Source organism: Acomys minous, assembly GCF_964271855.1.
Source record: "Acomys minous genome assembly, chromosome: 8".
In the NCBI taxonomy this organism is placed as follows: Eukaryota; Metazoa; Chordata; class Mammalia; order Rodentia; family Muridae; genus Acomys; species Acomys minous.
Genome location: NC_140489.1, coordinates 107,714,242 through 107,729,841, shown reverse-complemented (window position 1 = coordinate 107,729,841; position 15,600 = coordinate 107,714,242). Strand labels below are relative to the sequence as shown.

At 41.5% G+C, this 15,600-nt stretch overlaps 1 protein-coding gene across 8 annotated transcripts in view; it reads right to left on the bottom strand.

Annotated features, from left to right (window-relative positions):
* Positions 1–15,600, bottom strand: part of LTBP1 (latent transforming growth factor beta binding protein 1) — a 381,021-nt gene that overhangs the window by 100,037 nt on the left and 265,384 nt on the right. For all 8 annotated transcript variants that reach the window (XM_084793790.1, XM_084793789.1, XM_084793788.1 and 5 more), the window contains 6 exons: positions 13,884–13,906; positions 10,301–10,400; positions 9,720–9,818; positions 3,594–3,719; positions 2,720–2,845; positions 1,533–1,655 (listed from right to left, as the gene is read on the bottom strand). In XM_084793790.1, the coding sequence (XP_084649916.1) occupies positions 1,533–1,655; positions 2,720–2,845; positions 3,594–3,719; positions 9,720–9,818; positions 10,301–10,400; positions 13,884–13,906 (597 nt within the window). The remainder of the gene's footprint in view (positions 1–1,532; positions 1,656–2,719; positions 2,846–3,593; positions 3,720–9,719; positions 9,819–10,300; positions 10,401–13,883; positions 13,907–15,600) is intronic.

The window sequence follows — 15,600 nt, the reverse complement described above, 5'->3', positions numbered from 1 at the left end:
TGTTTGAGTTCTTTGTGTATGAACATGCGTCAAACTTACCTCCATTTTTAGCACTATTTTTGCTTGGGTCAATAACGATAGAGGCACTGAGAAGACTTAGGCAAGAACCCTGAGTCATGGAAGAGGATTTAAAAAACTTAAACTTGAGAAGCAAATGACAAGTGTCATGCAGGCTATAGCCACACACATTCACGTTCACAATGACCCTGCCGGTTGACTTCATGGCCCCTCCTTTTACAGGTGATGAGCTGAGGTTTAGACCACACAGTTACTAAGACTGAGGCCTGTGAGCTGATTCCCCGCCCATGATTTTCTAATCTCATGAGTTCTACTGCAGAGAGAGGACTCCCTAGGAGAGGACAGTGGGGACACTTTGGTGCTTGTCCAATGGCACTGGGCCATAGATGGGAAGGCCCATGGCTCTGTTCTGATCCAAACCGACCAGACATCCAGTAACACGCGACACTCCCACTTGTCTCTAGAATTTAGAACCCAAGGGGCTGAGGCAAGAGGCCGACAGGACAGACAGGTATGGGCTGCCAAGAAATGTCTAATTGGTTCTCATTCCAAGCCTAAGTCATCTGAGTATGAAGGGACCCAACACACAGAAGCCAAGGGACAGCTGTGAGAAGCCTGGCCCACTGAGCCCGTCCTTCTCGAGTTCTAGAAGCCTGCCCGCAGCAGACAAGATGCAGAACTTCAGGCAGCTGTGGGCAGCCAGACAGGGAGTGCCAGGACCCAAGGACCCAACACCACATCTGCGTCTAAACCATTCCAGCCCCAGGTCAGGGACCTATGTCTTTGCTCTTGTGGGTCCATGCCAAGACTGCAGCAAGAGGTTCATTTCTCTGTGGTAAATAATTACCAAAAAAAAAAAATTTTTTTTAATGCCTTGGAGGTTTCAAAATGAACTGGTGTAAGGTAAACGCCTGTGCTAACAGAAATTCCAATTAGAACATAATTCTGACCATGCTATACATAGTTTCCAAAACATTTCACTAATGAACACAATTTCCATAAGTATAATGAAGAAACATTATCTTTGACTCTGACTCCAAATTGCTCAGACAGTGTTTCAAACAGTCTGCAAGAAAGTTTCAAATGCATGAAAAGAAGACAGTTAACACAAAGGAATGTAACAAGATGGGAAAGGCAAAAAATGAACAAATAAACCCAGGTTTACACCTGCACTGTATTTACAGATGAGTGAGCAGCCAGACATTGTAATTAAGTCTGGCCTCACTCCAGAATAATCATTAATTAACCGTGTTTGCAACTCCAAACACCGGGAACAGATACCAGAGTGAAAAATAATGAGAATTAGCAAGATAGGAAATAAATCAGACAGGCTGTGTGTGAGCAGAGAAAGAGGCTTTGAGCTGTGTGAAGGGACCCAGGACCCCCTGGGTAATGGGCAGAATTGAGAATAACAGCAAAAACCATGGCAGCTGCCTACCAGCCCTGATCTACACACAGGCTACATCTTCCAGACCTGTGAATCAGGGGCCTCCCAGTATCGTCAGCACACTCACCCTCGCAGTGGCCACGCCTGGTCATCCGGTACCCACTGTCACAGTATTCGCACCGGAAGGCGCCAACAGTGTTGATGCAACGACCCTCCCTACACACGTCAGGCCTTTGACATTCATCCACATCTGTATGAAACACAAAATATTATCCAGGTTTTTAACTTTAGTTTTATTTGGTATGATTTTTTTTGATAGCTTCTAATTTAGCACACAAACTAGTAAATTTCCTTTATAAACCTGTTTAGTTTTTGTTGTTTATTTCTTCCCCTCCAGCCTGCTCCCCAACCCTGTCTCCTTGCTGCTGTCCCAACATGTAGCTTTCCTTTCCCAATGACCCCCTTCTCTCTTGATGTCACACATTTTCTATTACCCTCTTCTCATACCCTTCTTTTTAAGCCTCCTTTCCCCCTTCTCATGGGTCCCTTTCTGGTTTCCTGGCCTGTATCCACACTCATTTCCATACAAACACACATTCACACGTACAAAGTTAGGAGTTGTATATAAAAAGGAAGGTGAAGTGTTCGTTTTTGGGGGGTCACTTAGTATTTTCCCAGAAAATTTAGTAATTTCATTTTTCTTTCAAGCTGAAAAAAAAAACCCTTCCATTATGTGCATCTATGTCTCTATATCTATCTGTCTATCTATCTATCTCACATTTTCATTATCAGTTCATCTGTTGATAAATATCTAGGCTGCTAGGCTGGTTCCATTTCTTGGCTACTGTAAATAGCACAGTAACATCTATAAGTGTGTAAGCATATCTGTTGCAGGATTTAGAGTTTTGGGGGGGTATATGTCAAGAAATGCTATAGCTAAATCATATGGTCACTCTATTTATAATTTGAGAAGTCTGCACACTGATTTCTCTAGTGAAAGTACCAGTTATGTTTTGCCAACATACCACTCTATTTAAATATGATAATGAAATATCTGGTTTGCACTCTCATCTCTTTGGTGTATTCAGCACACTATCAAACCACATGTTTTCATTCACGTGGTGGTGGTGAACCACAAAGAACCTCTTTTTATTGCACACCTTTGATACTCTTCCTTCCAAAGTGTTGTCTTCCCAGTACTGAGCAGATTGCTACACCATAGCTGGTGCTTTCTAAAAGGATGTTGTATTTTTGTATAAGCACTGAACTGGCCCACCCGCCAAGATCCAACATCAGGAAGAAGACCATCATTACCTATGCAGTTAGTACCCTCCTCACTGGCCATAAACCCTGCTGGGCAGATGCATAGGAAACTTCCCTCTGTGTTCTCACAGCGCCCCTGGGAGCAGAGGTGCTGGACCTGAGCACATTCATCGATGTCTGTTAACAAGAACACAATGGGAAAGATTAGATCTCTACAGCAAGGACCTTCTTTCCCTGTTCTGTAAAACACCAAATAACAACACTGTTCCCGGGGATCATAGAGATCTGTATAAGTAAGAAGAACAGCAGACGGGAAATGACCTACCTACTTACCTACATATGCCCACAACAATGTAGTGCTCGATGTCTATTAATTAATTTATTTATTAATTAATTTATTTATTTCCCATGTCTTAAAACAGTGAATTTTCTTTTAAAAAGAAAAATTTAAATTTAGAGCTAACACATTATGATTATTTACTAAATTCTATAACACCTATGAGTTAACTCCCCATCCCAGAAATATAAAGTCCTCTCACTTAGGAATCCATTCCTCATGCTAGCATGGAGAGAGTTTGAATTTAGAGATCCCTATCAGAAATCAGACTTTGCATGTATACGTAAATTCATTTCCACTGTATGTATCGGTGTTGATTTGTTTGGGCTAATACACGGCTGCAGGCGGCTATTGCTAGAGTTCATATTTGATTTACTCTTGTAAAGCAGCCTGCCTTTCTACACATGGCACCTGAAAGCAAGGTAAGTGTGTAAAACACGGAAGTAAGGGCAAGCCTAGGGTTTGGGCAAACCACTCCTTAGCTCCCTTCAAAGAACTAAGCAGTAACGTTCTTCCAAGATGAGTATAATTAAGAAACATGCTAAGTTTGCAACTGCTTCCTATTTAGCAGTTGCATGTGTTCCTTACCAACGCATTTTCTCTGCTGCTCACTGAACTTGTAGCCATCGTAGCATATGCAGGTGTACCTCACTGGCAGGTTGATGCAGTGTCCCGCCCCACAGATGTCCGGGTTCACAGTGCACTCATTGATTTCTTTAAAAGAAACAAAACCATGTGAAGAGCACCGCGGCAGTAAGCATTTCATTCTACCTACGCAACAAGGCTTTGTGCTTCACAAGTAGCTGAGCTGGACGTTTCAGGTGCATATCTAGAACACAGTGGGCTATGGATGTAGCTGTAAATTCATGCACCTACTTCAGGGCTGAGCATCTAGCTCCACGTAAGCTCATCACTCTTTCCTAGTACATCAAGTTCGTAGAGGAACTCAAGCAGAAACTCAGAAATATTCCATGATGAAGGTTTATAAGAAAACCGATCCTTCAAAAAGCAACTTCCTGCATGGCCTATCACAGATTTCCTCTCAATTCCATTTCTTCTTATGTGAATCATCACATAGTGTCTCCTAATGAGAAATGTATGAGGACTGTCTATTCATTAGCAATCTGAATGTGAGTTCCCCAGAAATTATCAAGCTGCTGTAAAAATTCACCTCTACTATCCAGAGTCCTAAAACTTCTACACGTGTCCTACAATTTTAAAATGACACCAGAGTAAAACTATCCCCTAAATCTGTTCCATCCCTTCATTGTTTTCCTACTGATGCTCCTGTGACACTTCGTGCTTCCAGCAAACTGGTAGTTAACACTGCTCAACTAACACTCTCTCTCTCTCTCTCTCTCTCTCTCTCTCTCTCTCTCTCTCTCCTTTCTCTCACACACACATAGACACACACCATCACAAATCATCACACACCATCTCATCATAGTGGTGGAGATCCCTAGGAATGCATAAAAGTGCACTTATATTAAAACCAAAGGATGCAGGATGCAACAGTACCTTTCTGAGATGAATTGCCCTACCTAAGACATTCTGTCTCCAATGAGCCTTGCAGGAAAGTATAATGGCAGAGTACGGTTAGTACAGCCAATGGCTTTGATCACTTGCAGTCAGAAAGAGGTACAAATTCTGCTGTCATTTATAGTCCTGTAGCATGGGACACATTATCCAGTCATTTCTAGAGCATACTTTTTTTTTTTAACAAGTTCAAAATGGAAATAATCAGAGTTCCAACTTCAGAGTGCGGAGAGGAGCTAAATAATACATGAAGCTTAATGTGCAGCTCAAAGAAGTTAGTTGTCATTACTATTGTTCACAATAAAGTCATATCGGAACCTAAAAAGGATGGGGCAGGAGAGATGGCCCTGCAATTAAGAACACTGGTTGCTCTTCCAGAGGACCCAGGTTCAATTCTCTGCACCCACAGAATCTGCCACACCCAGTTAGTAGATCTAACACCCTCTTCTGGCCTCCAAAGGCACCAGGCACTAAAATGGTACACACACACACACACACACACACACACACACACACACACACACACACACGCGCGCGCGGCGGGGGGTGGAAGAGAGAGAGACAGACAGACAGAGAGAAAGAGACAGAGACAGAGAGAGACAGACTCATACAAACACACTCCACTCATACATATGAAATAAAATAAATTAAATATCATTTCTATGTGCTACAAAACTCTGAATGCTGAAGGTGAAAAGACTTAAAGACTTTCACTAGTTTATGCTCATAGACTCTCAGGTAAGAATTTCCCTGTGGGAATTTCATAGTGGGAAAACGGAAGAAACACATGCCCAGCTATCATTTATTCATTATAGGGACACACCTCTTTTGGAAATGATTGGCATTTAGGCTCTTCATTTGTTAATTATTGAAATTTCTATACACATTTTTCTTATAACAAAAAAAGGCCTAATTTTCAAAAGTAAAGTACATTCCTCAGAAGGTGAATTAATACACCAGGGCAATGATCAGGGTGAACTACAAGGCTATAAAACTAGGGCTTAGTCCAAAAGGTTTGGTTACTTCAGCACCCCCCGCCCCCACCATCCCAATTTCTTGATTAGCAAATATCTATTTGCTATTTTTCAGGCATAACTATGGGTTAGAATTTTTACACACATGAATAAAAATAAGCATATACAGGAAAAATGGTTAACAGCAGTAACTCTTGGTTATAGGAAATGAAATTATAATTCTGGCCTTTCCTTTCAATCCAGCACATTAAATTAGAGCTGTGGGGTTGAAGTTATAGAGGTGATGAACTTTGAGGAATTTGGGTGCGCTTTCTTATAGATTGACCGTTTAGAGGCACAGCTGAAAAATATTAGTCCTGGCTGGTGGGGCACTAAGCATGTGTGGGGCTGCCATACTGACACCACTAGGAGATGCATGAAGGAAGGAAGGAAGGAAGGAAGGAAGGAAGGAAGGAAGGAAGGAAGAAAAGAGAGAGGGAGAGAAAGGAGGCAGGGGCATTCTTACAACACACTTGATTTCTTAGTTGGTCATCCCATTTTAACAGTGATTAATTATTGTAATTAATGTCTTGCTCTCAAAGATTGCTTCCATTGACTTGCTTAGCAAGATCCTTCTCCCCTGGACAGGAAGAGCCTCACTCACCTTCACAATAGCCCATTTGCTTTCTACAGAGCAATCACCAAAAACTTAGTCAGAATCAGTATTTTCCCTAAAGTGAGTATAAATCAGGCGGGATTGGTGCTACATTTTGAGAATTCCAGCCCTTGGGGGATGGTAATGGGAGAACGGAAGGTTCAAGGTCAGCCAAAGATGAATGAGAAGACTCTGCCTCAAAAACCTAAGCACTAAGCTCAGTGGTAAAGTACCCACCCAGTATGAGCAAGGAACTAAGCTCAGTGGTAAAGTACCCACCATATGAGCAAGGCCCCAGATTGGGTTTGATTTCTAGCATTACCATGTGGTGGTATCAGTGGGTGTGCATGTGCATGCGTGTAAATATGTATGCATGCAGGTTTTTAACCTTTTAAAGTATGTTATCATCAGCTTTCTCTCATTCCATATTAGGTTTTTTTATACCTAAGAACATATACAGCACACAGAAGTGTGAGTCTTGTTTTTGTTTTTGTTTTGTTTTTCCAAGACAGGGTTTCTCTGTGCAGCCCTGGCTATCCTGGACTCGCTTTGTAAACGAGGCTGGCCTCAAACTCTTGGCATTAAAAGTATGTGCTACCATGCCTGGCTAGGAGTCTGTCTTACTAGGAAAACATTTCTGGCTTTTCTGGGTTTGAGGGCAAAGGCAAGATGCATTACGTTTTCCCCAAGAGTCTCTCACCTGCAAGCACATGAACTCATCCCCACAGAATGGGCCTGTTTATGAAGAGACACACAGTTCTTTTAGAAAGTGTCGACAGGAGCTCTGGAAACACAGCTAGGACATACCACTGAGGCCGAACCTCTCAGGCTGTGCTCATTTCTGCCCTAGAGAGTTCCCTGGTGAAAGTGAGCATCTTTTGTTCCAGGGATTGTTTGGTGTCTCACAGAAATGGCCAAGTGAGTGCTCCATTGGACTCTTTCCTGCGCCCATCAACACACTTACATGTGTGCATCTTGGGTCACAAGACACCGATGACCCTGACACAATCTCACCCCCACAAGCAGAAAAACCGTATTCTATTCCTTTGTCTAGAATCCACTGAGGACCTGGAAAGAAGAACCATAAGCAAAGGCCAGTGAAAACCTAAATGCTCTGTGTATCTCAGCAGCAAAGTCCATGGACGACTCAACTGCTCACCGTGTTTATTTTCTAAAACTCAGTGAAAAGAGAAGCTCTGGGCCAGTTGTGAAAACAGGTGTGTTGCTCTCAAGGTCATTCCTTCATTGTGTGATTATCCAAAGGGATGGCTGAACAAAGGAATCAATAATCAGACAAGGGGGCTGGGATGGCAACCGGTGAAAATGTCACACTTGAGTAACCAGTTCATTTCCCATAGACATAGTCTTTTGAGACTGCAGTGACAGTGGGAATATGCTTCAGGGACAAACATTTTCAAAGAGGTCCAACTCTGAGTTCTGGAAAAATCAGACTAGCAACATTCTGGCCATGATCCTTATGAGGGTCTCCATAAGGCAGTTGTGGGGGAGGAAGAACAATTCCTGGCCAGTCTGCAAGGGCAAAAGAGACTGTACAGGAAGAGCCAAGCAAGGCATCAAGTATTAACTCATGGAAAGGTTTATTATAATGCCCTGGCCTCCCAACTACCCCAGGAGGAGCAGACATTGTCCCACAACAATTGAAACAGATGTTTCCACTTTGTAAATATTTGCTAGTGAAATAAAGGTTTGATTTTTCCAACCTATCCTTCAGCTATTATGACACTGTACAAAATCAAGAATTTATATGCTGAAATGCCTGATTTATTTGGAAACAGTAGGCCAATAATGTAGCAAGCCACCAAGTCAGCTGTTCAGAGTGGAAACTAATGCTTCCCGCAAATGCTCTGCAACTTTTATAATTGTTCCATATTCAGGGGTGTGTGGAGAGATCCCAAAAGGCTGCTTTCCAATCTCGTAATCACAGAGATATCATCATTGAGAAACGTGGAACTGATTGTGTTTATTTTAGAATCTTAGATTCGCCTTTTCTTCCACTACAGGAGAGAATAGCAGTAAGATGTGACACTGACTGTGTCCAGACTTTAAAGGAGAAAAACTAAAAACTACACAATGTTCCTATGGCAAATGATGTGAGAGTTCCTCAAATCTGTATCTTTGTTCCTCACATTAAACTACCAGGAATGTTTACATTTCAATTGAAAATGAAATTTGGCATGAAACAGCCCTCTCAAGCTGTTGTACCTCGTGTTTATGTAACAGCTCTGAAGTTGCAAATACATCAATTAGAAGAGTCTCTATTTATAATAGTTTACCTAAGGATGGAATCCTTTCAAATGGTTATTTTACTAAAGGAAGTGGAAGCATTAACAATTGTTACACAAAGTGAAAATGAGAAAAAGAAAAAAACCCCAATTCAGGGTCATTTGTTTCCTGGAAGGAAATTATTTGTGCTTTAAACATGTGATAGCAGATGTTAATCCTGAATATCTGCCAGACTAAATTGAGCTGTCTTCTTATAACATCATATAGCAAGGGTTACATTCACTTTTCTTTCAATCAGCTCTGTAGTTCATCTGAAGCCCAGAAACTCACACTTGTTATTCCTCACATGTTTGCATTTAAGTGATGAAACCAAGACAGCCAGGGCTGGAGAGACAGCTCAGTGGTTAATTGTACATATTGCTCTTCCAGAACCACCCATATTGGGTGACTGACAACAACCTGCTCCAAGGCCTCTTTTGGATGCTGCAGACACTGCATTCACACATGCAGAGTCCCCCACCCCAACATATACATATGAATATATACATACATACACTTATTTATACATACCATTATATATGTACATATATATATATATATATACACACACACACATAATTGAAATTGGAAAAAAAGGGACTCAGAGTCATTTCTATAGTTTTGTTAAATGATGAACCACATTTAACTAGTCAAAATGTAATTAACTTTTGTGAATCTAATGTGTATAAAGGTTTGTCCTCTAATGCCAGGCATGCAAATTCAGAACTAAATTTACCATCACATTGGGAAATGCAAAAATTATTTAAGAAACCCTGTGACTTCACTGTCACATGACATTTTTATCTCATTGAGGTAAATAACTAGAAGGTATTTATTTATTTATTCACTTTACATCTGATTGTGTCTTCCTCCCAGTCCCCACTCACATTCCAGAAATATTTCTTTAAAACATTAAATATTCTATCTGGGCATGGTGGCACATGCCTTTAATCCCAGAACTAGGCAGAGGTGGGCAGATCTCTTGAGTTCGATGCCAGCCTGGTCTACAAAGAAAATGCAAACTAACCAAGGCTACATGGAGAAACCCTGTCTTGAAAAACCAAACCAACCAAACAAAAAATTAGTAAATATTCTTTTAAAACATTAAAAGCTCTATAATGAGTCATTGTATATGTACTATGATTTACCTATGCACATTCATTTTCAGTACATTTGTTGTTATGACTAACCTAGTGATGATCAATCACATGCATTTGATATTACATTTAAGTGCAGTTCATACCTGTATTTTCATTGGATGCACAACACAGCAAATACTTCACTAACCTGTTACTTGAGTAGGAGCAATCACTTGGCTGGCACTCGATGTAGAAGCTTCAGGAGCCACTTCCACAGGCACAGGGGGAGATGTCTTTTCAATCACTACTGCACAAAGGAAGGAGAAATATAGGAAAATTAAACCTTGACATGTGCATCCTGTGCAAAATGGAAGTATGACTTCGTCTAAATAATACAGTAGCTCTGTTCAAGAGCTGCTCATGATCCTGAAATTGAATGGCAGTAAAGTCAGAGTTCTGGTTCAACTAAACATATGACTATTTGATAAATAAAAAGTTGCAATGTTTGCACACATACTACTCCTGATCACTGAAGACAGTAAGAGGCTGACCTTTCCTGTTATATTACATTCATTACTCATCTCACACTAACACTGTGCTAAAAGAGGAATGTACAACAATGTACTGAAACAGGCATTTCACAATGAATTCAATGATACAGCCCAATGATTCATTAGATACAAGGGGACACACACACACACACACACACACACACACACACACACACACACACACTCCTTACAATTTCTTCAGAGCACCCTAATAAACACACATATCAGCACAGGCTACCTGGAAACTGCGGGTGCAGGTGAATAGTTGAAACACCTGGGGAGAGCTGTGGTTGCCCAGGCTCAAGTCTGATTTTCTCCTGATCCAATGAAGGTATTTCCTGGGTGGTTGTTTTAGAGAGAGAGAGAGAGAGAGAGAGAGAGAGAGAGAGAGAGAGAGAGAGAGAGAGAGAAGATCGGGAATTACTTTTATTTTCCCACATAGTGTTATTATTATTTTTTATTTAATTACTTATACTCTCGGAAAGGCAACATTTCCACAGGATCAGATACACACCTATATATGGGACTTGAAAACACTGTGCTGCTACGATATCAAATTCCTGTTCTTAGCAGCTGTGCTAGCTATACATATGCTCTCATCCATTTCCTTGGAGTTCAAAGTCAATCACTGAAAGCAAGGACCTTGGTTTGACCTCCAGCTGGGCAATACTAGCCCTAATTGAAGACAAACTATACTTATCACTCACAAATGACTCTGCAGCCACATTTTACAGATTAAATGATTGATGTAACAATCAAGCCATAAAGAAGATCCACCAAGTTCAAGTACTTTAAGCCAAACAGTCGCTGTGGCCTTCTTTAGCCCCACATCTAACAAGGTAACATTCCCAGCTCTCTCAGCAGTGGTAGGCTGGCAGAGACTTGCTGTTTCCTACCTGGACCTCAAGCCAAAAAAGAAGAAAATAAATATCCATCCATCGTCACGGCTATAGCTCTGTAGGGGCTCATGCCAATGGGACAGTTAATCTAGTTAGTTAAGTCATAGCAGCGTGGGGCCAGAGCTCAGGACACCTCATTAAATGCATTCATCAGGTTACTTCCTCTCTGCTACCCAGCATCCTCCCTCCTGGCTCGACTTGCAGAAAGCCCACTTCCTGACCTCAGTTTCACTCCTGTCCTACCTCCTGGCTTTTGTTACTATTATTTATGCTTCTGTGGTGGACACTCTCACAGACAATTTCATCAAAAGGCAGCTTTGTAAGTATGAATTCCTACAGAGTAACTTTGGACATGCTACAGGTTCCTCATGCTCCCACTCCGGACCCCTCCCCCACAAAATCAACAAGCCTCTGAAACTAACTTCATCCTTTCTCTCAGTGCCAAATAAATAAATAAATAAATAACCCATTCCACCCAGATTTAGTTACTCTTTAGTGTTTCCTCTTTCATTCTGCTCTCTCAACCCTGCCATATTCAGTATTCTTTGTGGTGGTCCACACTTTTCCTTCTTTCCTTTCCTCTTTCTTTCTTCCTTCCTTCCTTCCCCTTCTCCTCCTTCCTCCTCCTCCTCCTCCTCCTCCTCCTCCTCCTTCTTCTTCTTCTTCTTCTTCTCTCTCTCTCTCTCTCTCTCTCTCTTTCTCTCTCTCTTTTTCTTCTGAGACAAGGTTTCTCTGTGTAGCCTTGGCTGAGCTGAAACTCACTCTGTAGGCCAAGCTGGCCTTGAATTCAGAGATCCACCTGCCTCTGACTCCCAAATGTTCGGACTAAAGGCGTGAGCCACCACTGCCCAGTGGTCCACCCTTTTCTTATCCAGAGTCCTCAGTGCTGCAACCTGGACTTATCTCTGTCGATCAAATTATTGTATCATTTTGTTGGCTTTTCAAGCCTTTCTATGCCCATCAATCCTGCAATACTTCCAGGAATCACTGAGCTGTCACTACATTTCCCCACATGCCCTCCTCTCCATATGAAGGCAGGACTGTTATGTGTTGGGGATGGCCTCCATCAGTCTCTGGGTCTTTTCCACTGGAGCCCATGACACAGACCAAGAAAGAGCAGTCCACAGTCAAGCATGAACTCTCTCCTGTGGTTTCTAGGGAGACTCTCCCATCCACTCTGGGTATAGCCTGCCTCATCAGCACCACAACTCCACTTAACAGGCAGAGAGACCCAGTACAGCAGCTATTTCCCAGTGATTCCAAGTGTAGCTCAGTGAGCTCAGTGTCTCCTGCCCCTCAAACCACTATGATGTTTCCTTTCTAACACAATCTCTGTTACTCTCCACCAAACCTTCACCCATGGACATCTCACCCTTGGACTGACCTCCTTTCTCCACATCTACCTTTAAGACCATGAGACCTTTGTAAAGGATCAATACTAAATAGATCCTCATTTCATTCTCCACCCTGATTACTCCCATTTCAATTAAACTGAAGTTAAGACTGTACAAGGAAAATGACCGAATGAAGTTAAGACTATAAGAGAATGTTCACTATCTCTCTCTGATTCAATCCCCCCTCTATATGTGTGTGGGGGGGTGAAGGGGCATGTGTGTGTTCACATCCATGCACTAGCGCATGTGTATGCATATGCACTTGCATCTGCTAATGCAACGTCACCTATGTGCGTGTGCACGTAGGGGCCGGAGGTTGGCACTGTGTCTCTTCCTTGCTCACTCTTCACCTTACCACTTGAGAGAGTCTCTTTTCTTTCCTATGTTATAGTTTAACAACACCGCAAAAAGAGAAGGACAAAGCTGAGTTATGATGAGTTTGTTTAGTCAGCTGACTGGCATACTTCCAAGCTCAATGGTTTTTTTTTTCCTTTGCATCTTTCAGAGCTAAACTGAAAATCAACAAAATTGCAAGCTACCCGTATACCATCCATCTTTTAAGATGCGAATTGAGGCACAGCAGTGCAAGTCAAGTATGAGTTCCTCCAGGCTCAATATACCATGATACCTCCCAAGGTGAGGGTAAGCATTCTACAACCATCATTTCCTTCTTCAGGATTCCTTTATTAGCACGTGATAACACATGCTACCCATCAACAACCGGAACACTATTCAAAAGAGCTTATTTCTACATCTCCCCCTCCCCATGTAAGTTTTAACACCTAATACAGTCTTGGCAACAGGATGAATGATATATAAATTAAAAATATTTAATAATTACATAATTTTCATAGTATTGAATAAAGATTCAAAACAGGGTACAGAGAAGATGCAATATTACACAAACAAGACATCAATTCGGGAGACAGATGATCGCATCTCCTGTTGCTGAATCTCACTATTCTTACCCCAAGCTCATGTTGCCAAACCCGAGACATTGTCTCTAAAATTTCTAAGAAACAACATTTAAGCATTTGATTGTGGCTTTCAAGGGTAAGTGCTGTTTTTAATCTAATTCGATCTAATTTTAATCTAATTTGATCCAAATGTTCGTGTTAAATTTTAGTTGAATCAGTGCCTCACTAAATTTATATGCATACTGAGAATACACGAACACACAAAAAAAGCCTTTCTTCCCACGGTTAGTCTGGGCAACCAGTTGACTCTGAATTCTGCTCATCATTTTCTTCTCCCCAGAATTCAGCTTCTGTGGCAACAGTCAGTGTTCCTCACCCATTCCCTGAGACCTACTAGCTATCCCTCTCTGAACACTGAGAATAGCAACACTGTTTAGAAAACCCTGTAATACAATTTCTTGTATTAACTAATTGTGTTTCCTTACAGTAAATGACCCATAATACGAATGTCCGAAAGTTAACAATAACAGCAACAAAAACCCCTACATAGCCTTAAAAAGTGCCTTGAAGTCAAAAAGAGAGAAGACTTTAAAAAGCAATGAATGAATTACCTTCTCAGGAGGTGCTGTTACCACTAGAACCAGAAAAGAGAGATGGGAATTAGCATAGCCAAGCACAGTCCACTCATTGTATTTCAGTTTTCAAAAGGCATTAGAAAGCCAGCATCTCTCCCAACGATTACTAAGCAATGAAGCCGAATGTGGAACCCCAGCCATCTACCACCTGGGAAGGTTTTACACATGAACGGCAAAGAACATTTTGTGCTATTTCATTGCTCAGCTAGCAAAGTTTAGAGATCAAAGGTTTAGAGTCTTTCATTCAAAATTAAGAAAATTAACCTCAAGTTTAAAGAAAACACTTCCTGAAACATTATTTAATGCTTAATCTTGACTTTCGGGAACGTCTCATGTCTTAGAAAACAAATGCTTCCAATGTTCAGAAATCCGTCTGATGTCAGTGTTTAAGAAAAAGGATGATAATTTTTCATTGAGACATGAAAATTTTCTCTGCATTTTTAATATAATCCAGCTTTTAATGAAGGCTTCTGATTATTTGCATGCTAACTAAATCACACAAAAGCCAAACCTCATAAGCCAATAACAGACAATTATAAATTAGCATCAATATAATTAGCAACTTAAGTCTGACACAATGACTAGTGGCTATTGTGGTGAGTTGAGGCCTTTGTATTTTTGAAGTGATTGTTTTCATCAAGCAATTCTTAGCACTGGTCTTCAACTTTGCTTATTACTTGGAGTCTTCCAAGTCACTCTGTCTCCTTAACCATTAGCAAGTAGGTTGGATGCATTAATTTCACGAAGCAGCAAGGCTACCAGATAAATTAAAACCATCATTCTTTCCATGGGAGGAAGCTAGCTGTGTTTCTACCCAATGAAAGCCATTGTTAAGGAACTCTAGAGGCAGAAAGACACTTATGCTCATCTCCTTCTGCTAATCAAAGGAGGAACAACCTAGGTCACCGGTTCTCAACCTTCCTAACCCTGCGGCCCTTTAATACAGTTCCTCATGTTGTGGGGACCCCGAGCCACACTTCATAACTGTAATTCTGATACTGTTCTGAAGCATAATGTAAATTTCTGATACGTAGGACGGTCCTAGGCGATGCCTATAGAAGAATGGTTCAGCCCCCAAAGGCGTCGTGACCCACAGGCTGAGAACCAGTCTGACTTAGTTAGATAGAGACAATGCAAGTGAGGTCCTATCTGCTCTGCCTACCCACGAAGGCTTCCAGCACTGAGAGTGAACCAGTAGAAAGAAACAGGCCAGAAGGCACCGCTGCTCAGAGCCCAGAAAAACCCCTGCCCTCAGGAGAGGAAGAACGCTATGCCCAGCTCCCACATAACACACAAAGGGGCACCCCAAATCCTTAATCCTTGCCTAAGAATTATGTCAAAAGCCAACAAGAGCTTTTTTAAAAAGAAGAAGAAGAAGAAGAAATACATACATCACTTACAGACCTAAAGCTGATCCTTTTCTCAGGAGTGAGGCTTTTATGTGATAATCAAAAGTCAAAATATTGAAAATAATATCTTATACACCAAGGAGGGAAGAAAATACCTCTGGGGTGGGTGGGGGGATGTGTGGAAACTGTCAAAACTAGAGATCTCTAGAGTTTCTGCCCTTAGTCATGGGTCCTATTTTACACTTTTTATGACACACAGCAAGCCATGTCTGAGAAGCCATTACCTTCTCAGAAGGTAAATGAAAGGACTTTACCAGGGCCATCCCAGGACAGTTTCCTCGCCC